This window comes from Cervus elaphus, chromosome 10 (genome assembly GCF_910594005.1).
Source record: "Cervus elaphus chromosome 10, mCerEla1.1, whole genome shotgun sequence".
In the NCBI taxonomy this organism is placed as follows: domain Eukaryota; kingdom Metazoa; phylum Chordata; class Mammalia; order Artiodactyla; family Cervidae; genus Cervus; species Cervus elaphus.
This window is the reverse complement of record NC_057824.1, coordinates 28,860,098-28,881,997: the sequence shown is the minus strand read 5'-3', so window position 1 is coordinate 28,881,997 and position 21,900 is coordinate 28,860,098. Positions and strand designations below refer to the sequence as shown.

Here is a 21,900-nt window from a genome sequence, read left to right as displayed (position 1 = left end):
CGGGGAAGCTCCCAAGGGAAATTCTTGCCACACGTGATGCTGGCCCTGCCTGTGTCTTAGAACCCGAACTGGGCCGCGCACTTAACATCCACATCAGTGCTCATCTTCAGAGCAAGCCCAGGAGGCAGGTATGATCAGCCCCATTTTACAGATGAGGCAACTGAGGAACGAAGACTAAGTGCCTTGCCCAGGGTCACACAGCCTGCAGAGGATGAGGGCAGGACTCAAGTCCATCCACGGTGCCACGCTGAGTCCCTACCAAACCCCACCTGATTATTAACCTCTAGGTTCCCAATTCCAAGAGCTCCTGCTAGAAACACCATGCTTGCCAAGGAGTAAGAACAGCAGCAGACGAGAGGGTGCCCCATCCTGAGTCCTGGAGAGAGAGCGGGAATCCTCACTAGAAAGAAAATGCAACAGTCGTTTAGAAAGAAATAAAATATTTTTTTTTACTGCAAATTATTTGCAAATGTTCACGTTTCCAGTGTAAGTCATTACAAAAAGATCCCCAAGAAACACTTGGTTTAGCTAATGTGAAAGAATGGTTTAACTTACAAAAAATAAATATATATTTCCACCTAAAAGGAGAAAGATGCTTCTCTGGTTTGAAGTCAGCAATGTAATTCACATAGCGAGCATGAATAGCGACCTCTCTCTGCTTTTTGGGTCTCACTTTGGTCTCCAATTGAGGGACCTACAGGGCTAAGACAGACCCCAACCTCCAGATGCTGGGCCAACCTGGCCATTCCCTGGGGTGCCGCTCCTTGGCCCAACGCTTCCTCCCAAGAAATTAAAGTCTCGAGACTGTTTATCTCCCTGGAGCAGTACTTTAAAAAAAAAGAAAAAAATCACTGACACTTGTGAAAAGGTCCTTTTGTTGTCTCAGAAGAGACTCAGTAACCGTTAAGTCAAGTTATCCACTGTGCTGGCCTTGACAGTGAACCAGTGGCCCCCGGTGAAAAACTGAAATCTAAGAACAAGGAGGGGGCTCACGGGGGCCCTTTTCAGTACCAGCTGCTCCCACCCAGAGGGACCGGTGCTCTTGGCTTAGAACGCTTCATAACGATGAGCAGGTTTTCATTCTCGGGCACCTGGAGGCGTAAACCCATTCTAGCCGTGGGTAAAAAGACAGAGGGAGGAAGGCAAAGACTGAGGTGGGTAAGGAGGTGAGCAGCCAAGAGGGGAAGCCAGCACCGAGAGGCCTCTCCCAGCCTGGACCTCCAGGCCCGGTCACCCCGAGTCCAGCCAGCAAGTCCCGTTGGAGGCAGGGCTGGGAGGCTGGTTCCCAGCGTCTGAGCACCTGGTAGACCAGATGGCTGGTGAGAGGGCCATCAGTGGTCCTTGGGACACTGCCCAAGGGTGAGCATGAGCTTCATCAGGTCCCTCACCTCCAACTGCAGCCCTGGAGAGACAAGCATCTGGGGAGAGCCAGGCAAGGACGGAGAGGTGCCGGGGACCAGCAAGCATCTCCAAGGCGCGGAATCCACAGACTTCGGCTGGAGGGACCTGAGGCAGTTGGCTGGATTTGGTCACTAGCAGATTTTACACAACCGATTTCTCTGGAAGTCTGCTGGCCTGAATGTCCCCACAGAGCAGGGAGAACACGTGTGCCCTCCACGGGGCGTGAGAACGTGTGTGCATCTGCGGGGGCTACAGAGCCGAGGGCGTGTGCATCATTGCAGGGGGAGGGGCTGCATCCCAGCATCTCTCCCATTTCTTCATGGCCAGTTCCAGGCAAGGGCCAGAGGGCGGCTACTCTGTGTGTGTTTTGGTTTGGTGGGGGCGGCGGGGGGGGGGCGGTTTTCATTTTTTTTTTTGGTTTCAGTCTATGAGAAGCTTGGGTTCCCAAGGATGCTGACTCGTCCCTGACTGCTGGCAGGTCGGCCCTGCAGTTCTGACCAGCTGCACCCACTCAGGGCTCACACCAAGCCAGCATCTTTGGCCATGCTGTAGAAGACACCTCTCCGCTGCAGGAGGTCGGAGGGGGAGCCCCACTCCCGGACCTCCCCTTTGTCCAGGACGATCACCCTGCAAGGGAGGGACGCAGACATGAGGCGTGGGGTAGGGGCTGGCACCTCGTGCCCCAGGAGTCTACTTGGGCAAGCCCCTGCTTTGGGTCAGACCCCCAACACCCTCTACCAGGCCTGCTGCAGCAGCCATCCACCTGGCTGCCTGGCCTCGACCCCAGTTCTAGTCGACGTCCTGTGACGTAACCTTCAGCACTCTCTTATCGCCTTGTGTATTTCCCTCCCAGCACAATTCGCTTTTATTTGTTGCTGTGTTTATTGTCTATCTCTGCACCCAGCCCCCAACTAACTAATCTATAAGGTCCCTTAGGCAGGCTCCTTGTGCGACAGCTCCCGGCTCGGTCCCCAGTGTCTGGAACGGAGCCAGGAATGTGGTAGACAATCCACACACATGTTAACTTTTGACTGAGAGATGGCAAAAATGCCTGGTACTAACCAGGACAGAGACACACCAGGGCTGTCACTAGGCGTAAGGTCAGTGTCGCATGAATGAATGAATGAGTGGGTGAACGGGGTTGGGGGGGGGTGGACTGTGAGACCCGGAGGCCTTCTGGGCCAAGAGCATCACCTCGTGTAGTCCATGATGGTGTTGAGCCGGTGAGCGATGGTGAGGACGGTACAGTCATCAAACTGCGTCCGGATGGTGGACTGAATGAGGTCGTCCGTTTCCAGGTCCACGGCCGCCGTGGCCTCGTCCAACACCAGGATCTTCGTCTTCCTCAGCAGGGCCCGGGCCAGGCACACAAGCTGGCGCTGCCCGACGCTGGACCGGGCGAGAAAGACCAGGAAACGACTGTCAAAACCACCCCTGACGCTGAGCCCAGGCCCGAGCTGAGAGGAGGGAGAGGAGACCCTGTCTGCTGCTCAGACCAGGAGAGCACTTCCACCCCCCACATCTGCGGCCGCATCAGCCACACTAATGGATCAGCACGGTCTTCCTGCTGAGCTAGAAGCAGTCTCAGATTCATTCTTACACAGAGCTCAGAGGTGATAGCCAAGGTATCTGATCAGTTCAGTACAGCGAGTAGAACAATTAGCAAACTGGCCCCATATCCGTGCCTTCTGCAGGGCCTCTCTCAGTGGACCGGGGACTTGACCTTGTGCCCGGCTTTGGCCACTGGGGTGCTGGCAAACCTAGAGGCTTGGAACGGGGATGCACACCAGGGTGTGCTCACGCCTGCACCTCTGCCATCACCGTGACGACATGCCTAGGCTGGTCTGCCAGGGAAGGAGGGACACATGGGGCAGAGGCTAACGGCCCCAGTGGAGGCCAGCTAGAATATCCGCCTGCAGCCAGTGGCCCCCACCCACGTGGGTGAGCCAAGACTAGCAGAGCCACCTGGCTGGCCACCCCCGTGTGTGAGTGGCACGGCTCTTGGTGAGCACACCTGAGGGTTGGTGCTTGGTTGTCACGGTGACAGATGCAGCGAGAGAGGCACAGGGTCCCTGCCGTGCCAGGCATCACCACTTTAGTTGTTGGATCCTGGGTGGAGCCTGGGGGAAGGGCCAGGCAGCTAGGGCTGTGGGTGGGGGAAGGGAGGGCCCAGAGCAGTGCTGTTTACTGCCTGGGAGAGAAGCCTTTCCAAAATGTTAACAACTTCACTCTCCACCGAATGGACCTGGGGTGAGAAAGGAGCTGTTGGGATCGTCCTGATTACACTTCAGGGTAAAAATGAGCCCAGCATGAAACCTGTTTTAGATACTGAAACTTGAGGCCCAAGAGGTTAGGAGACAAATGGCTCACGTGGCAGAGCTGGAACTCAAGCCCAGGTCGGAACCTGACGCAAACAGACAAAACCTACCAACGCCCCGACAGAGGTGATGAGGAGGCCCGAGCATCACGCCTGCCTACCTCAGGTTCTCCCCGCCTTCCGCGCACTCGTGGTTCAGTTTATCGGGAAGGGCCGACACGAAGCCCTTCAGGTGGGCCAGCTCCAGGGACGTCCAGACCTCTTCATCCGAGTACTGGCTGAATGGGTCCAGGTTCATACGGAGGGAACCCGAAAACAAAACGGGGTCCTGTTTGGAGGGAAGACGACAGATGGCGTGTGAGGCTCAAGGCACAGTTGGACATGGGTGGGGTAAATAGGTGCCATGTAGAAAGTTCTTGCCAGAATTGTTCAACATGGGGTTTTGGAGTTCCTTCGAATCACTACTTCTGAAGATGTCAAAGATGGGGGGAAGAAAATCTGGAAAACTGAGTTAAGGAAAATAAAACGGATTTCTTTCTTGTCAGATTCCCTGGAGCATTCAGTACACAAATGTGTTGGGAACTTTCTGGAAGCAAGAACCAGCACGCAGATTAGGGCAATTCCTAATTGCAAGGTACATGGATGCCCCTCCGTCTCCTGCCTCCAAATAAGAATCTGAGAAGAAATTTAAGGCAACACAACACTAAAAGGCAACATACTATGCAATCACCACCTAGAGGAATCAGTCTAGAAAATTCATCATTCTCACCTAGTTCTCGGGAGGGTGAGAGATTCCTGTCCAGCAGAGAAGCCAGTGTCTTAACTGGATGCTGTGAGATGCTTAGGACACTGCCTACTGAGTGGCAAGAGCGAAGGAATGAATGAAACCTACTTAACTCTCCCTGTTATTTATGTGCGAAGGGGAGATTCCATGAAGAAACATAGCATAATTTCAGTAAAAAGTCACAAAATCCACAAAGTAGGAAAAAGTGTCCATCTGTTCTGAAAACACACATGCATCACTTTCAGTGTGACCCCGCCCACCTGAGGGATGATGGTGATCTTGAAGCGGAGGTCGTGCAGGCCAATCTCGGCAATGTTGATGTCGTCAATGATGATCTCTCCCTCAGCTGACTCGTTGATCCGAAACAAGCCCAGGGTCAGGGACGACTTCCCGGCTCCTGTCCGCCCCACGATGCCAACCTGTGGGGCAGGAAGGGCCCAGGTGAAGTGGGAATGCTAGTATCTGGGCTGACCTCTTGCCCCTCAGCATCCTTAAATACCAGCCACAGAGCAGTTCAGTCATCTGGTCGACCCACCCTCCTCCCACTATATCCACTCCCCTCAGCAGCTTCCAGAGACATTCCTTTAGAGGCTGTTTGGCAGAGGTCAAGAAGGGCTCCCTTCTCTCTGCCAGCTCCTTTTAGAAATTAAAATTATAATCAGCTCCTTTAATAAGTTAGTTATTTGCAACTCAAGATAGTATTAAGTAACAAGTCAAATGGTTTTTCAGTTCTATGATGGTGTTTCCCCCCCATCCTGAGGTGCTGGAACATCTCAAAGGTGCTGGAATATCTCAAAGGTTCAGGAAGATGCCCTTGTATCCCAGCTGAGTGAGCAAAGAGAGGTCACGGGTACGACCTGGCCTCCACTTATCCTCTGGAGGGAACTGGGCTCCCCACTTAATGGCTAATGACTGACGTTCCAGGCAGAACGCTCCCCTTCTTATCTGGGCTTGGGAGAGGCAGGCTCCTCTGCCCTCGGACAGCAACTTGCAGGGCAGCCTCCTTATGGAACATAAGCCAGAAAGCCTCCATGAGAACACCACCCACTCTGTTCCTCCTTTTATTACAAGTTGGAGAAACTCTCTCATGGGAACGGAACATTCTGGGCCTCACGGTGGAGCGTTTAACAGCTCCTGAATGTTCAGAGAAGAAAGAAACATTGGCCTCTGGCAAATGGCCAGAAAGACCCTTGGTCTGATTCCTCAGGAGGGCCTGAGGGTCTCAGGGCAAGGACGTCCTCTAGGAGCAGCAATACCCTTGAGCCATCCCTAGTAGTGAGGAGGGCATCTTTCTATTCTAGAGGCCTAGGGGCAAAGGGGGCACTTGAAAACGGGAGGAAGGGATTGGTCAGTGAACTGGGAGGCTCATGTCTGATCTAGAAAGAGCCAGGCGGGGAGGATGGGCCTGGTGCTGCCAGAAGTTCTGATCTTTCAAGAAAAGCAGGAAATGACTTTTTTTTTTTAACATAAAACATTCCAGATTTTTCAGTATTGGCAATTTAAATTGTTTCCAAAATGTATCTCCTCTGGCTCCTGGGCTACCAGTCGGCAGCCCCGTTGGGACGCTCTGAGCAGATTTTACTGCCAAAGTCCTGCCAGCTCCACCCTGTGGTTCGGGGACTGGGACGGCCTGGTGGCAGTCTGTGCCCGACAGTGGACGGGCGGGGATCCAGGGGCACCCACCTTCTCACCGCCGTCGATGGTGACGTTGATGTGCTTCAGAACCAAGTCCAGGTCCTCTCGGTACCGCAGGCCGTAGTCCCGGAACTCCACTCGGCCCACCTGGGGCCAGTCGCTGGGCGGGGCCATATCCTGGATTTGCCAGGGAGCCTGCGATGACAGCGGGCGGTGGGTGGGTGTGAGGGGTCTGAAGCCCGTCTCACGTGCCCCAGGGCTCCACATGGGCGGCCTCCACGACCCCTCTGACCTCACGGCCCCTCCTTCCCACTCACTGCCTCGCTGCTCCCGCACTGACTTCTGGACTGTGCCCTGAACACACCCGCGTGTGCTGCTTCTGGGCCTCTGCACTTGCAGCTGCTTCTGCCTGGAACATTCTCTGCCAAGCTACCCCCTCGGCCTGCTTGACTGCTGTGGCTCCCAGGTTAATGCAACCATCCTCCGAGCCCTGGGCCCCTCTTCTCCCACATTCTCTGCATCCATTCTCTTTGAGAGCACTTACCATCTTCTGGCATTTTAAGCAAGTATTTGTTTATTCTGTCACCCACACCCGCTGGAATAGCCCCTCTATGAGAACAGGTTCTTTGACTTGTTCACTGCTACATCCCAGAGCACACAGTAGGTGCTCAATAAACATTCATGGACTGAATCAATGAATGAGCAGTCTCCTCTAGACAGACGCAACGCTAAAGGGGAGATACTCTGATGGCTTCAAAGGCCTGCAGGGCGAGAGTAAAAGCGGTGGCCAACACTTGAAGGTCACTCTATCACATGACCTCCTTTGACCCTCACTACAATCCCAAGAGCGGAGTCCTTTCCCATCCCAAGCTTACACACGAGGAAACTGAAACACAGACAGTGAAAGCAACTTGCCTGCAGTCACACCGCGCCTATTTCTGAAAAGCTACTTTGTTCAGTTCACATTTCCTGAGGTCTGCTCCTGGATATGCTCTGGGCTAGGCTCCAGGCTCTCTTCAGGGAAGAGAGGAATGGAGAGGACAATGAAAGAGAACTTCCATCCTTTCTCCCCCATAAACTTCTTACGTTAATCTTTTTACACCCCTCATATAAATAAGGAGACACTGCTATAAGAACACGGAGGGGGCTGGAGAGAAATGGGTGGGACTTTCTGCCTGTAAATATATATCATATGTAATATATACAAACACGTAAGTAAACAGATATATTTTAATAGTGGTGAGACTCTGGGTGATCTTTCTCTTGTATTTTTCAAATTTGCTCTTATTCTAAAACTATAAAAATAAATAATTAAAGGTAGTGAAAAATAAGTACAGTATTTTTAAAAGTAAAAAACTGAATTTCACACTTTAAATGAGTGAACTGCATGGCATATGAATTATACCTCAAAAGCTGATAAAAATAAATAGATAAATCATGGCAGGGTGGGAACCTGCTGGTGTAATGTGCTCTTGTTTCCACAGGGGGCACTCACACCATTCTGAAGAATGCTCCCTGATGAGGTGGGTCCTGGTTCACCAAACTAAAGGATTTGTCACTTCAGTAAATCCCCAAGTCAGAGTCTAACCAGGGTCACTTTAGTTTCATTCCCAAGGGGCATTTTCTTGGAATGCAGTGATAGTCACTCAGTCGTGTCCAACTCTTTGTGATTCCGTGGACTGTAGCCCACCAGACTCCTCTGTCCACGGGATCCTCCAGGCAAGAACACTGGCGTGGGTTGCCATGCCTTTATCCAAGGGATCTTCCCAGCCGGGGATCAAACCCCAGTCTCCTGCATTGCAGGCAGATTCTTTACCGTTTGAGCTACAGGGAAGCAAGCCCATGTGATCTTAGGCAACTAACTAATCCTCTCTGTGTCTGTTTCCTCGCCTGCAAAATGGGGGTGATAGTAGAAGGTGAGTTACAAGGTTGTGAAAGGATAAATGGATTATTCTACGCAGAGTGTCTAGTACAGGGCCTGACACCGCACAACGGCACAATGTGTGTGTCCCTATTATTACTGGTGGTGGTGGGGATGGAGGTATCTCCAGGCTTTACTGCTATTGCCATTAACACTACTCCTGCTATTCAGAGATGGTGCACAGACAGAATAAGGCAGTTATTCAGGTCAACGTGACATCAAAGCCTTGGGTCCTCCTCCCAGCTGCCCCACTGACCATGAATGTGATCTCAGACCAGCCATCGTCCCTCACTAATGCCCCTTTCCTCCATCCATAAAATGAGGACTTGGGTTAAATAACTGCAGGATTTCCCAAACTTCGGTAAACTCCTTACCAATAACAGCATAATTTTTGCAATATCCATATACTGATTCTGTTACTGATATCTGATATTTTTAAACGACTCACTTGTACTTAACCTTTAAACCTAAAGAGAAAATTAGTATGATTCATTTTGCGTAATTTGTAAGTCCCCATTCAAAACACGTAACAAACAACAGAGGGTTTTTTTTTTTTTGGTCAGGTGGAGGCTGCCTGCAGAAGGCACATGCTGGGGTTCAGAGGATTCTTCTGAGTCGAGTTACACTGAAGATCACGGTCAAGAGGTCAGGCCAGGGGCTTGCCTTACCTCCTTCTCAGTTTCCGAATATTCCTTGAGTCTCTCCACGGCCACAATGTTGGTCTCCATCTCGGACGACATCCGAACAAGCCAGTTCAAGTATGTGGTGACCTGTGAGGGGAAGAGACATCTGATGGGGCTTCTAGAGTGAACTTGAGTTGTTTTCTTCTCATGAAGACAGCACGAATTATGAAATGTTTCAGATAACGAAGGCCCAGAAGACAGCTACCTCAGATCCCGCGGCCAGACCTGCTACTCTGCGTCTCTTATGCCAGTGCCACATTTCAAAATAACCCGCGGGGCTACATAAGCAATCAGAAAGGAAATGAGAAGGTATTTCCAATTAGATGATAGTTAAGAAAACACACTGCGTGGAAATTTGGGAGATGCAGCTAAAGCAGTGCCTCGAGGGAAATTGATAGTATTAAGTGCCTTCTTCTGGGAGCTGGAGGCATCCTCTCAGGCCGTCAGGGACACTCCTTGGCTGATGGCTGCCCGACTAATTTCTCCCCTGCTTCAGTCAGTCACTGGGCTCTAGACCTGCACCTCAAACTCCACGTGGCCCTCGTCCCTTTCCCCCACGCCCACAGAGATTCAAAGTAAAGGCCCAAGCGCCTGACAACCGGCTCCCTAGTAAGAGAATTAGCAAAGTCCACCTGAGCATGCCCGTGTCTTACCTGTAGGGAGTAGGACACCGAGAGGCCCACCAAGCCTGCACTGAGGCTGTGCCGGGAGATCACGGCGAACAGCGAGGCAAAAAGGACGATGCAGTTGCCCACACACTCCAACCGCACGGCCAGCCACCTGCGTGGACACAGGCGGAGGGGCAGGGGTACACACATGCCCAAGTCAGCTTCTCAGAGCCTGGGTTTCTGCTCGAGGGTGGGGGTGGGGGAGCTGGGGGGCCACTCTGCTTGCTGAAATAATTCCCCGATAGTTCCTAAGAGAGGCCTTGTTTGCCCAGTTCGTGGGACATGGGGAAGAAGGGCTAAAGGGACACAATTTCAGGAATTCCTCATTGGTCTGGCAACCCCAGGGACTAAAAGAGAGTTCTCCAGAAGTGACCTTCCCAGGAAACTGAAACTCGCTTTCTTCAGAGCCAACCTTTTCTCACTGAAACCTTAAAATTACACCCATGCGTGCGTTTTTTAAAAAAAAAAGATGTCTCACAAACTTCTGAAATGCTAAGAAAAATCATCAACTCTAAGAGGCACCCCTGATTTAAAACAAATGTCTCTTGGCAGGAGGGGGAGGAGGGAGAGTGAGAAATAAACAACCCTTCTCAACACAGCCAAAGGGTCCCCAGACCTAGATCACTGCTGTTTTAGAAACATTAAAATGTATTATCTTTCCTTTAAAATATAGACAGATTTACAAGTTTAAAGCTAACTTTTGTAAGCTATCACATAGGAACGCTGTTTTTATGTTTGAAAATGTAAAGCATTCTAGAGAGGCAGTATTATCGATTTGTTTTTTCCCACCACATTCTTAAAGATCCATGTGACGGATCCTCGTGGTGTGAGTTATTCCCACAGAAACCCAGATTTCAACAAACTCCCTAAACAAACTCTGCAAGGGAATTGCAAGGTCTTTCCAGCAATGTCCCATCTTCCCGCCCGTCTCACACTAAGAGATTTCACAGTGTGCAGTGGGTCACTGCCAGGGTGCTATGACCCTTCCCTGGAGTCTCCTCTTCTCTCACATCTCAAAAAATATCTTAGGATGTAAGCAAGTGAGGACAGGATGTTCTAGATTCAGTCAATAATTAGCCAACTTCTACTCCTTTCTCTTTCAAGCCCAATGCTATTCAACCATGCTTGACCCCCCAAAGGGCAATTTCACATGGTCTAACCTAATACTATTACTAATAAAACTGCTTCCCACACTCATCACCCGGGGGCGGGGGTGAAGAGAAGCATGTGAGGAGAACACGCAGGAGCCGAGGCCGCGGTCACCGACGGTCCTGCATCACCAGGACCAGGGCTGAAGGATGGCCCTGCGGTATTTCTGACCCAGAAGAACTCTCTGCGCCTGCGCTTCAGTGGCCCCTGCGGCCACGTGCTGGCTGACCGCGTCCTTTCTGTTTCTAATGGTCCTTCCGTCCTCTCCTCTCACCGAGTCTGAGCCTCCTTCCTGTGAGGCCGGCGCTGGGCCCCACGCCCCCACTCCGGGAGCCTCCCCCACAGCCCTGCACCCACCTGTTGGCCACGATGCTGGGGTAGTAGGCCTTCTGGTTCTCGTCCACCTTCAGGTCGCTCTGGCGGATGAAGCGCTCCTGCTCCTCAAAGGCGCGGATGACGCTGACGCCCAGCAAGGTCTCGTTGAAGTGGGAATAAACCGGGGAGCGGCTGACCGACTCGAGGCGCTTCAGCTGCCGGGAGGAGGCCACGTAGAACCTCTGGGGGAGAGAACGGAACCGGGGGTGGGCGAGGGGCCCCTCATCCCATCCTCCCAGGGCTGTGCTGGAGAAAGCCTGGACGTAAGTGACCCCTTGGGGGCAGAATGCTGGACCGGGCTGCTTTCACCTGAGGAATGGCAGGTGTACCGACTACAACAGTAACCAGGGCGGCAGCAGTGATGATAATAATAGCTCACGCTCCGGTGGAGCCCAGATATCTGCTAGCTCAGCTGGTAAAGAATCCGCCTGCAATGCAGGGGACCCCGGTTCAATTCCTGGGTCAGGAAGATCCGCTGGAGAAGGGATAGGCTACCCACTCCAGTATTCTTGGGCTTTCCCTTGTGGCTCAGCTGGGAAAGAATCGCCTGCAATGCAGGAGACCTGGGTTTGATCCCTGGGTTGGGACGATCCCCTGGAGAAGGGAAAGGCTACCCACTCCAGTATTTTGGCCTGGAGAATTCCATGGACTGTAGAGTCCACGGGGTCGCAGAGAGTCAGACACGAGTGAGTGACTCTCACTACACTGCATGTGGAGCCCAGCACCCCAGCACTGCTCTAAGCACCTTCACAGCCATCCACTCTTTAATCTTCATTAAAAACCTATGAGGCGCTCATTCCTGTTTCACAATGAGTAAACTGAGGTCAACCTCTTCCCTAGGGCCATGTGGCTAGGAAGTGGCAGAGCTGGGATTCGAACACCAACAGTCCGGCCTCAAAGTGTTGACCTCAACATGGCATGGCCTCTCTGATGCCACTGACCCCGAGGGTTTATGGACCCCGCAGCATTTCTTTAGGACAAGCAGACCTCAGCGTAAATCCTGCCTCTGCCTGCCCCCGTGGGCAGAGACCACGTCCACTCTATTCCTGCCCTAACCCGGGTGTTCAGCTCGTTAAGAGACAGAACAAGAGCCCACCAGGAGCATTGAGGAACTGTGACCGAGGCTGGACTGGTCATCTGAAGACACCTCTGTTCTCCTGGCTGTTTCTGCATCTGTACAAAAAGACCCGAGGAGACCGAAGTTCCCTCTCCCGGACGTGCTGAAGATGTAACGTGTCTGCACTGGCCTCGTCAACAGCAGAGCCAGGCAAGTGAACACAGACGCCTCCTGGGCTGTGCTGGGTGCCCTTGGCCATCTCAGGGGCAGAGACCTTCCATGGAGAATGCTGAACAGAGTGGGTGGCTCTTATGAGGACTTCAAACTTTTTTCTGGATGCCAGCTCACATGGAAATTGGAACTACCTGTTGGGGAGCCCTCTGGGGGCCCCAGAAACTCTGAAGACTAACCCAGGGGTCACACCAACCCGGGCCACCTCAGATTGGGGGTTCTGCCAATCCCTGAACATGGTCGGACACCACCTGTCCTCCGGTGGCTCCCATTGAGCCTTGGGACGCACTCCGGACCCTGCGGTCTGGCTCGAGGACCCCGGCATCCTCTCCTGGGATCACCTCCTCTCCTGGCTTTCTTTCCTCCTGGGTGGAAACTGTTCTAAAACGTTTCACTTGCTCAACTTATTCCACTTGTCATGTCCTCTGGACTTTATTTCCTCTAAAAAGTGAAACTGAGACCTATTTTTGTTATGGAATAGCCTGATTTTTAAAAAAATAATTATTAGCTTTCCTTTTAAGCTCTATTCCTGGAGAGAATCCACCCTGTGGATTCACCTGATTCTTCCAGACACCAAGGAGCACCTGGTGCTCGTGAGTGAAAATGAATGTTCGACATACACCTGTCTTGTGCTGGGCTTGGGCTGAGAGCCAAGACACTAAGGCAAGTTTCAGGGAACTTTCACAGATGCCATGCAATTCCGGGAGCAGAAACGACTTATCCCAACAACCTGGAAGCCCCGACAGAATTCCACATCACCTTACCTCTTACATTCCTTTTCCTGAAAATGAACTGCAAACACTAATGTATCAGTTCAGTTGAACTGCTCAGTCATGTCCAACTCTTTGCAACCCCATGGACTATAGCACACCAGGCTTCCCTGTCCATCACCAACTCCTGAAGCTTACTCAAACTCATGTCCATCGAGTCGGTGATGCCATCCAACCATCTCATTCTCTGTTGTCCCCTCCTCCTCCTGCCTTCAATCTTTCCCAGCATCAGGGTCTTTTCAAATGAGTCAGCTCTTTGCACCAGGTGGCCAAAGTATTGGAGTTTCAGCTTCAGCATCAGTTCTTCCAATGATTATTCAGGACTGATTTCCTTTAGGACTGACTGGTTGGATCTCCTTGCAGTCCAAGGGATTCTCAAGAGCCTTTTCCAACACCACAGTTCAAAAGCATCAATTCTGCGGTGCTCAGCTTTCCTTATAGTCCAACTCTCACATCAATATATGACTACTGGAAAAACCATAGCTTTGACTAGATGGACCTTTGTTGGCAAAGTAACGTCTCTGCTTTTTAATATGCTGTTTAGGTTGGTCATAGCTTTTCTTCTATATTTGAAAGTGAAAGTTGCTCAGTTGTGTCTGACTCTTTGCGACCCCATGGACTATATAGTCCCTGGAATTCTCCAGGCCAGAACACTGGAGTGGGTAGCCTTTCCCTTCTCCAGGGGATCTTCCCGACCCAGGAATCAAACCGGGGTCTCCTGCATTGCAGGTGGATTCTTTACCAACTGAGTGATGAGGGAAGCCCTCTTCTATATTAGTGTATATTAATTATTAATGTAGTATTAATATAGTGTAATTATATAGTATATATAATATACAATTAGTGTATATTAGACATATACCAATGTATATCCATTTAAAATTTTTTTCAAGTGATATAGATAGGATGATTAGAAAACCATTACTTAAGTCCATGATCCCTGAGATACACACTACTCAGATTTCAGTGTATAATGTTTTAATTCTTTTCCAGAGAGAGAGAAAGAACACCTATCCTTACACACATACACCCTTAAAAGCCACTTTTTGAGATGCAACTTACTTCCACTGGAAAGTGCACTAAATCTTTACAGCTTGGTGAATTTAACGTTCATCTACACCTGTATATGCACCACCAGATCAGAATCTAGGAAATTGCCTCGTGTTCTCTCACAGTCAATTCCCTGTAGAGCCACTATTCTGACTTCTATTTCATCGCTCTTGCCTGTTCTTCAACTTCATAAAAACAGAATCACACAAATGTACTCTTTTGTGTCTGGCTTATTCTCATCAATATAGTATCTCTGAGACTCATCCTCCTTGTGTGTATTAGCAGCTCATTCCTCTCTACTGCTAGGTCACGTCTTTTGTATAAATACACCATGATGTATGTATCTATCCTCCTGTGACTGACATTTGAGGTAATTATGAATCAAAACGCTAAGCACATTCTAGCCTATTTGTTTCTGTGATATAGTCTCTTGATTCTTTTTTAAAAAAAATGTTTATTTATTTGGCTGTGCCAAGTCCTAGTTGAGGCATGAGGGCTCTTCGATATTTGCTGTGGCATGTGGATCTTTGGTTGCACCATTCAAACTGTTAGTTGTTTTATGTGGGATCTAGTTCCCCAGCCAGGGATGGAAATCAGGCCACCTGTATTGGGAGCTCAGAATCTTAGCGGCTGGACCACCAAGGAAGTCCCTTCTCTTGGCATACACAGTGAGACTGCTGAGTTAAAGGAAATCAACCCTGAAGATTCACTGGAAGGACTGATGCTGAAGCTCCAATACTTTGGCCACTGGATGCAAAGAATCAACTCACTGGGAAAGGCCCGAATGCTGGGAAAGATTGAGGGCGGGAGGAGAAGGGGGTGACAGAAGATGAGATGGCCGGATAGTATCAGTGACTCAATGGACATGAGTTTGAGCAAGCTCCGGGAGATGGTGGGGGGCAAGGAAGCCTGGCGTGCTGCAGTCCAAGGGGTCACAAAGAGTTGGACACGACGTAGCCACTGAACAACAACAATACATGGTTAAAAGCTACGAGAAAAATTCTCCCATAATCTCTTTCTAAGGATTCGTAAGGCAATGTTTTCATTTTTCTACCTCCATTTCCAGTCCTGCCCACGCACATTACGCATTCTGTCTTAGTTATAATGACAGTGTGCCGACAGCATGGGCCTTTGGCTAACTTCTTTCCCTTTGTTGTTTAAAAATAAAATTGTTGGTGCTTCAACAGTGTGTTCCCAGTTCTCCTGTTAAAGAGATGTTAACAGTCCATTAGCACATTACCCACGGTGTGCTCAAGGCCCTGCTAACGGCAGGTAGATATCTGAGCTGCCTCAAACGTCACACTGGGCCTCCCCTTTTGTTCTTTTGAATTGGGTCCTCTAGGAAAAGGTCCAGCTGGGGTAAGAACATGGCTAACATTTTTCGTAAATGCAGCTGGAGGACTTTCCACAAAAGTTGGCATCGATATAAAGAGAACACAGAAAGGGTCCGGGAACTGGACGTGCTCTGATTCCATCTTTGTTCACACTCACCAGTGCCGGGCCACAGTGTGGACGCCAAGCCACGGTGTGGGAGGGTGTGGGGTCTGGCTGACCCAGCCAAGGCCTCAAGAAACCCACACCAACAGGCCTCACACAGTGCAGTGTGAGTATAGAGCACCCCCTGGCTTCTTACTCTTATTTTATGCAGCGGTTGATAGGCTCCCATCTAAACAGCAGTCTCCCGTTAGCACGTACGCTGCAGCTGCTTTTTTTAATTAAAAAAGTATTTTTACTAATATACATGTATTTGATGACTTTGAATTTAAACACTTGCAATCAGCATGAGCAAGGTAAAAAGGTGTCCTTTTCAGGGGCAGGAAAACACAGTCACAGTTACCAGCTTAAACTGTGGAATCAGATGTGAGCTCACATTCCCAGTTCTGCCCCCTGGACCTCAACATGCTGATCTGTTAACTGGACGCACCACAGTGAAGCTGACGCAGCCATCAAATGCTCCCTTACTCTGTTCCCCTTTCTGGAGCTTATTTGTGATGGCTGGAGCTCCAGGAGCCATCTTGGACCATGAAACCAACTTAAGAAATGGGAGGCAAAGATGACAGAAACACACACACAAAAAACCCCCGAAACAAAACAGTGAAGGAGTCTGAAGCTACCAAACTCATCAAGCTGTCATGTGTGTGTGTGCGTGCTAAGTCGACTCAATCGTGTCTGATCTGTGCTACCCTACGGACTGTAGCCCGCCAGTTTCCTCTGTTCACGGGATCCTCCAGGCAAGAATACTGCAATGAGCTGCCATGCCCTCCTCCAGGGGATCTTCCCAACCCAGGGACTGAACCCGCATCCTTATGTCTCCTCCATTGGGAGGCAGGTTCTTGACCACTAGAGCCACCTGGGAAGCCCGGAATAGCATACCTCTAAACTTCTATTATGGCTTCCTTGGCGGCACAGATGGTACAGTATCTGTCTGCAATGCAGGTGACCCAGGTTCAATCCCTGGGTTGGGAAAATCCCCTGGAGAAGGGAATGACAACCCATTCCAGTATCCTTGTCTGGAGAATCCCACGGACAGAGGAGCCTGGTGGGCTACAGTCCATGGGGTCACAAAGAGTCAGACAAGACTGAGCAACTCACACTTCCACATTCACTTTCAGATCTCTATTACAGGGGAAAAAAATATCAAAGCTGCTATTATTCATGTCTCCATTATCTGCCTATGACCTAAAGAATTTCATACTTAGAGAAAGTTTAATAATAAAGATGACTTCGTGGCTATAGCTTATTTCACCTTAAAAAAACCCTTATTATTAGGAAAAAAGGATGTTTGGTTATTGCAAGCTGAAAACCATCAACTTAGGTATTCAAAACCAACAAAAACAAACCTTAACCCTCCTCTGAGACATCCCCCATAGCCTCACGCTGGTGAAGCTTAAATGGTCCCCATTTAAGTTAAAAGTAAAGTAAAAAGTTTAAACCATTTAAACTTAAGCGGTTCTCACGGGACGGCAACACACAGCAGTGCTCGTCCTGGACCCCAGGACCCACCTCTCACCTGCACGAAGAAGTAGATGAGGCCCAGGGGCGGGATGATGACGGCAGCCATGGGCGTGGCCAGCAGGATGATAATGCAGGCGCCGATGACGTTGAACAGGGAGCCCATGAACATCTTGATGACCTGTGGGATCATCGAGTCCACCGTGTCCAGCTCCTTGGAGAAGCGGTTCACCAGGTTCCCGCTGGGGGTCCGCTCGAAGAAGCTTATGGGCGACCGGAGGACGTTATGCAGCAGGTCCAGGTGCAGGCGGCGGGAGGCCAAGATGCCCCCGATGGACACCGCCATGGAGTAGCCGAACACCGAGATACCTACAAACACTCTCGCGTCAAACTCCACGGCAGGAGAGGGACCGAGCGGGGCCGGGGGCGAGGGGCCGTGTGACCATGTGGACAAAGCAGCCTGGACTCCCAGCTTCTAATAACAACAATAATGGTGGCAATTATTACCCAGCACATACTATGTGCAAAACTCACCGTGTCTTTTATGTGCATCTAATCCTTATGAGGACCCTGCATATGTTCTATTAGTACCTATGTTACAGATATGGAAGAATACTGGAGTCGGTAGCCTTTCCCTCCTCCAGGGGAATCTTACCAACCCAGAGAACAAACCCTGGTCTCCTGCATTGCAGGCGGATTCTTCACCAGCTGAGCCACAAGGGAAGCCCAACTAAAGCTCAGATGGGCAAATCCCTCTGCCCTCCAGAAGAGGGTGGGCTTGGAGCCACACTGCCTTGCTCAATGCCAGCTCTGCCATGAATAAGCTGTGTGACTTTGGGCAACTTACTGAACGCTTCTGGGCCTCAGTTTCTGCATCTCTAAAACAAAGAAAAATGAGCTCCTACCTCACGTGACTGTTGCAAAAGTAAAATAAAACACCTTAAAGTGTTTACAACAGAACCAGATACCAAGTAAGTGCTGAGTAAACATTAGCTATTACTGGTAATGCTGCTGTGTCTGGGGATCTTTGTGGGACCACAGGAAGGGTATACACAATCCTTGAGTTTGCAGTAGCCATAATTCAAGCCTACGTATTTACCCTTCTAGTTAGCCTTTACTTGCATGACAACACATAATGACACACCAAGGGTATACACAGGATTTCTCAGCGTCCTCACTGTTAACCTCTGGGACTGGATCATCCTCTGTTGTGGAGGCCACGCTGGGCACTGCAGGATGTTTAGTGACATTCCTGGCCTCTAGGTCCCAGCAGCACCTGCTCCCACAGGGAAGCTGTGACAACTCCAAGTATCTCTAGATATGACTAAGCTCTGTAGGCATCTCTAGACATGAGGGTAGCATTGCGTGTATTACGAACCACAAGTAGAAACTAATTCCCACCTTTGTGCAGAAGGCAAAAGTCCACAAATAGGACTTCACAGAAACTCCGTCACCCTGCCAGAACAATGAGGGGCAAGGGTCCTTGGTCACCTTCTATTTCTCAACTTAACTCATCTGTAAAATAGGCATGTTGGAGCTCGCTTCCCCTCTGTCTCCTAGAGCCACATGAAACAGCGCATTCAAAAAACGTTCATTCTGCAAATATCTGAGTGTCTATTATGTGATAGTTACTGTGTGTTTGGCTTGGTTTGTGAGTCTAACAAAACCCTGACAAGTTGGGGGACCTGATTCTATAACAAGAAATGGAAGCGGCTCCAAGTGCCAAGAGCAGGTGAGGGGCAAGGCAGGCTCACCTTGTGAAATGCCCAGGGCTCCATAGACACTCAGCCGGACTTGCGTGTGCTCCTGGGTCCCGTTGACGATGGGGTCATCCGTCCAGAGACTGAGCCAATAGTTAGAGGCCAGGGAAGCCACGTGGTTACACAGGAAAAGGAAGATGCTCAGAAAGGAAATGAAAAGTCCAATCGCCTTCATGTAGTCCCAGTACACGGAGAGCTTGACCTGGGACCAGGAGAGAAGGCATCTTACAGAACACACCCACCAGCCATGCCTACCCAAGGTCAGGAGCCTCAACAGACCCTGTGCAGTCCAGCGCCCCCACCTATGCTCATGCCTACAATCCTCCTCCCCTTTAGTTACTTGGCAAAGAAATCAGCAGAAGCAAAGCCAAGGTTTCTGCCCTCACGGAACTTCCAGTTGAGCAGTGAGACAGGCTTTTATAAGATAACTGCCCAGATAAATGCATAATCCCAGAGAAGGGCTGGAAGTGGTACATGATTCCATGGGAATATAAAACTGGGTATCCTGACCCAACCCAGGGTGGAGAAGAATCAGAGGAGGTTTTCCATAAGGAAGGGATATCAGAGAATTAACCAGGTGAAAATGAAAAAAAAAAAAAAAAAAAAGGCATTCGAGGCACAGGGACCAACGTGTGCAAAGGCCCTGAGGTAGAAGGGAAGCAGAAAGGAGGCAAGGATAGCTGCAGCGCGGTAAGCTGGAGAACATGGAGTGGCTGGACCACACAGGACCCGAGAGATCCTGTCCAGGATTAAGTTTTACTCCAGGACTCTCAGGAAGGAAGAGTTTGAAGATAATGGGAAGATGGGATATGCTGCCTAGTAACCATGACGAAGTGTCACATCCACTCCCCCCACCCTCAGTCCTCTGAACAAGCAACTGGCTTCCAGTCACTTGGCCCTTGCTCAACCTGTTTCCCAGCTCCACGGAGTGACAGCCGGGGGCCTCTTTCACTCCAGTGTCTCCTATGGAGCCCAGCGTGGGGGCCGTGTAATCACATGTGGTCACTCAAAGGGCAGCTGCACACCACGGATGGGTGCAGTGTGCTCTGGGTCAGCCTGACACCCAACCTGCTCGGTGTGGATTCAGGAAACTCTGGGTATCTTTCCCTGTGTGTCTCCCTGTCATATCAGGCTTTTCATGAGGGTGGACTAAACGGGATTAGTGTCCTTATAAAAAGGGTCCCTCACCCTTCTGTCCTATGAGGACACTGCGAGAGGATGGCCATTTATGAACCAGGGAGCTCTCTCACCAGACACTGAATCTGCTGGCGCCATGATCCTGGACTTGCCAACATCCAGAATTATGAGCAATAAATAAACGTATGTTGTTTCTGAGCCACCTGTACCATGGTCTTGTTATAGCAGCCCAAAGGGACTAAGACAGGTATTAAAAACAAAGTCCCAGCTGAGACCTTCTCACTGATAAACAGGCACACCTCAGACACTTGGAGGCTTGGTTCCAGGCTACTGCAAAAATATCGAATATCCCGATAAACTGAGTCACATGAATTTTCTGGTTTCCTAGTGCATATAAAAGCTATATTTATGCTCTACTGAAGTCTATTAAGTGTGCAATAGCACTGTGACTAGAAAAACAATGCACACACCTTAATTAAATATTTGGTTGCTAAAAAGTGATAATCATAATTTGGGTCTTTGGTGAATTGTAGTAGTAACGTCAAAGATCACAAATATTATACTGTTAACATAGTACATCAATAACAAATATAATATTTTATATAATAACAAACTATAATAATGATAAAGTTTGAAATATTCCAAGAACTACCAAAATGTGGCAGAGACCCAACGTGAGCAAATGCTGCTGGAAAAATGGCACTGATGTTCAACACAAGATTGCCACACACCTTCAGTTTGTAAAAAACACAGCATTTGTGAAGTGCAACAAAGCCAAGTGCCATAAAACAAGATCTGCCTGTAATAAGGGCAAAAATACAAAATAAAAAGAAGTAAAAAAACAATCTTTTCTGATGACACAATTAATGTTCCTCAGGGCTGCGTCTGTGATGACCTGAAACCCACCCACACACAGCTGACCCCCGTGAGGCTGGAGCCTGGATTCAAGGCATCGTGTCATCTACGGCTACCAAGGCCCCAGCCGCTCAAAGGAGGCAGCCATCAGGAAAGCAGAGGCTACAGGTGACCACCCTGGAGTCTGAGAGTTGGGTTCACACCCCAGCTCTGTTGCTCACCAGCCATGACCTGTGGCAAGTCACCCTGGCCCTCCACCCTGGTTTCCAGCGCTTAAAACAGTACCTTTCAAGCCTCCTGGGGAAGAAGACGTGAGTCAAGATGACCACAGCACCCCAACCAGGGCCCAGCTCCCACAGACACACAGCAACCTGACCATGTCCTCACCTGCCCCGTCTGAGCCTTGTCCGCCTCCACAAGCTTCCAGGTATCCTCCGTGGGCCCGGGCTTCCGCAGCTCAGCGGTGCTGGTGTGGTGCCGGCTCACATCCCCGCCGTAGGAGGAGGAGCTGCTGAGCTGCCTGGGGAAGCAAGGCACATGGGTGTCCCCCAGATGAAGGCCCTGGGCAGGGTCGGCGGCCTCCCCCCAAGCACCAGGCCTCATTCACTCCTCTGATTTTACAGAGAAGACCCATAGAGGGGATGGGTCTGGCCCCAGGGTTCCATGGGAGAACTATTCCTTTAGGCAGATTTTATTCAAAAAGCATCTCCCCTCCACCCCCACCCCGTGCTCATCAGCTTTATGCGGATCACGACAGATCATCACCCAGAGAGCTTTCCTCCCTAGGGAGATGTGTGCTTGAGGGATGACGTGGGGTGTGTGTGTTCATATGTGTGCATGTGCACACATGCATGTGCACACGGCTCAGATTCACATGAGCAAAGGGATGGGGTATGACTTCCACTTTGTAGTCAACTCTACTGCCTTCTTTGTCTGTCTGCCCTGATGCGGTGAGTGTGGAGGTGGGAGAGGCCCGGGGGCTGGGGGCGGAGGGGTCCACCAGGATGCGGCCAGTTAGGGACTGAGGAACCGAGTCCTGCCAGCAGCCTCGTGCATTTGGAAGCGGATCCTTCCCCAGACGAGCCTTCAGTTGAGACCCCAGCCTGGCTGATGCCTTGGTTACAGCTTTTGAGAGACCCTGAGCAGGGGAGCCAG

General features: G+C 50.3%; 1 protein-coding gene across 2 annotated transcripts in view; it reads right to left on the bottom strand.

The window, feature by feature from the left end:
* Nucleotides 1-423: 423 nt before the first annotated feature.
* Nucleotides 424-21,900, bottom strand: part of ABCC1 (ATP binding cassette subfamily C member 1) — a 146,310-nt gene continuing 124,833 nt past the window's right edge. For both annotated transcript variants that reach the window (XM_043914405.1, XM_043914403.1), the window contains 11 exons: nucleotides 21,133-21,265; nucleotides 18,748-18,955; nucleotides 17,052-17,362; nucleotides 10,916-11,115; nucleotides 9,395-9,521; nucleotides 8,727-8,828; nucleotides 6,186-6,332; nucleotides 4,763-4,921; nucleotides 3,880-4,046; nucleotides 2,596-2,790; nucleotides 424-2,028 (listed from right to left, as the gene is read on the bottom strand). In XM_043914405.1, coding sequence (XP_043770340.1) covers nucleotides 1,920-2,028; nucleotides 2,596-2,790; nucleotides 3,880-4,046; nucleotides 4,763-4,921; nucleotides 6,186-6,332; nucleotides 8,727-8,828; nucleotides 9,395-9,521; nucleotides 10,916-11,115; nucleotides 17,052-17,362; nucleotides 18,748-18,955; nucleotides 21,133-21,265 — 1,858 coding nt within the window. In that variant the 3' untranslated portion in view covers nucleotides 424-1,919. The remainder of the gene's footprint in view (nucleotides 2,029-2,595; nucleotides 2,791-3,879; nucleotides 4,047-4,762; nucleotides 4,922-6,185; nucleotides 6,333-8,726; nucleotides 8,829-9,394; nucleotides 9,522-10,915; nucleotides 11,116-17,051; nucleotides 17,363-18,747; nucleotides 18,956-21,132; nucleotides 21,266-21,900) is intronic.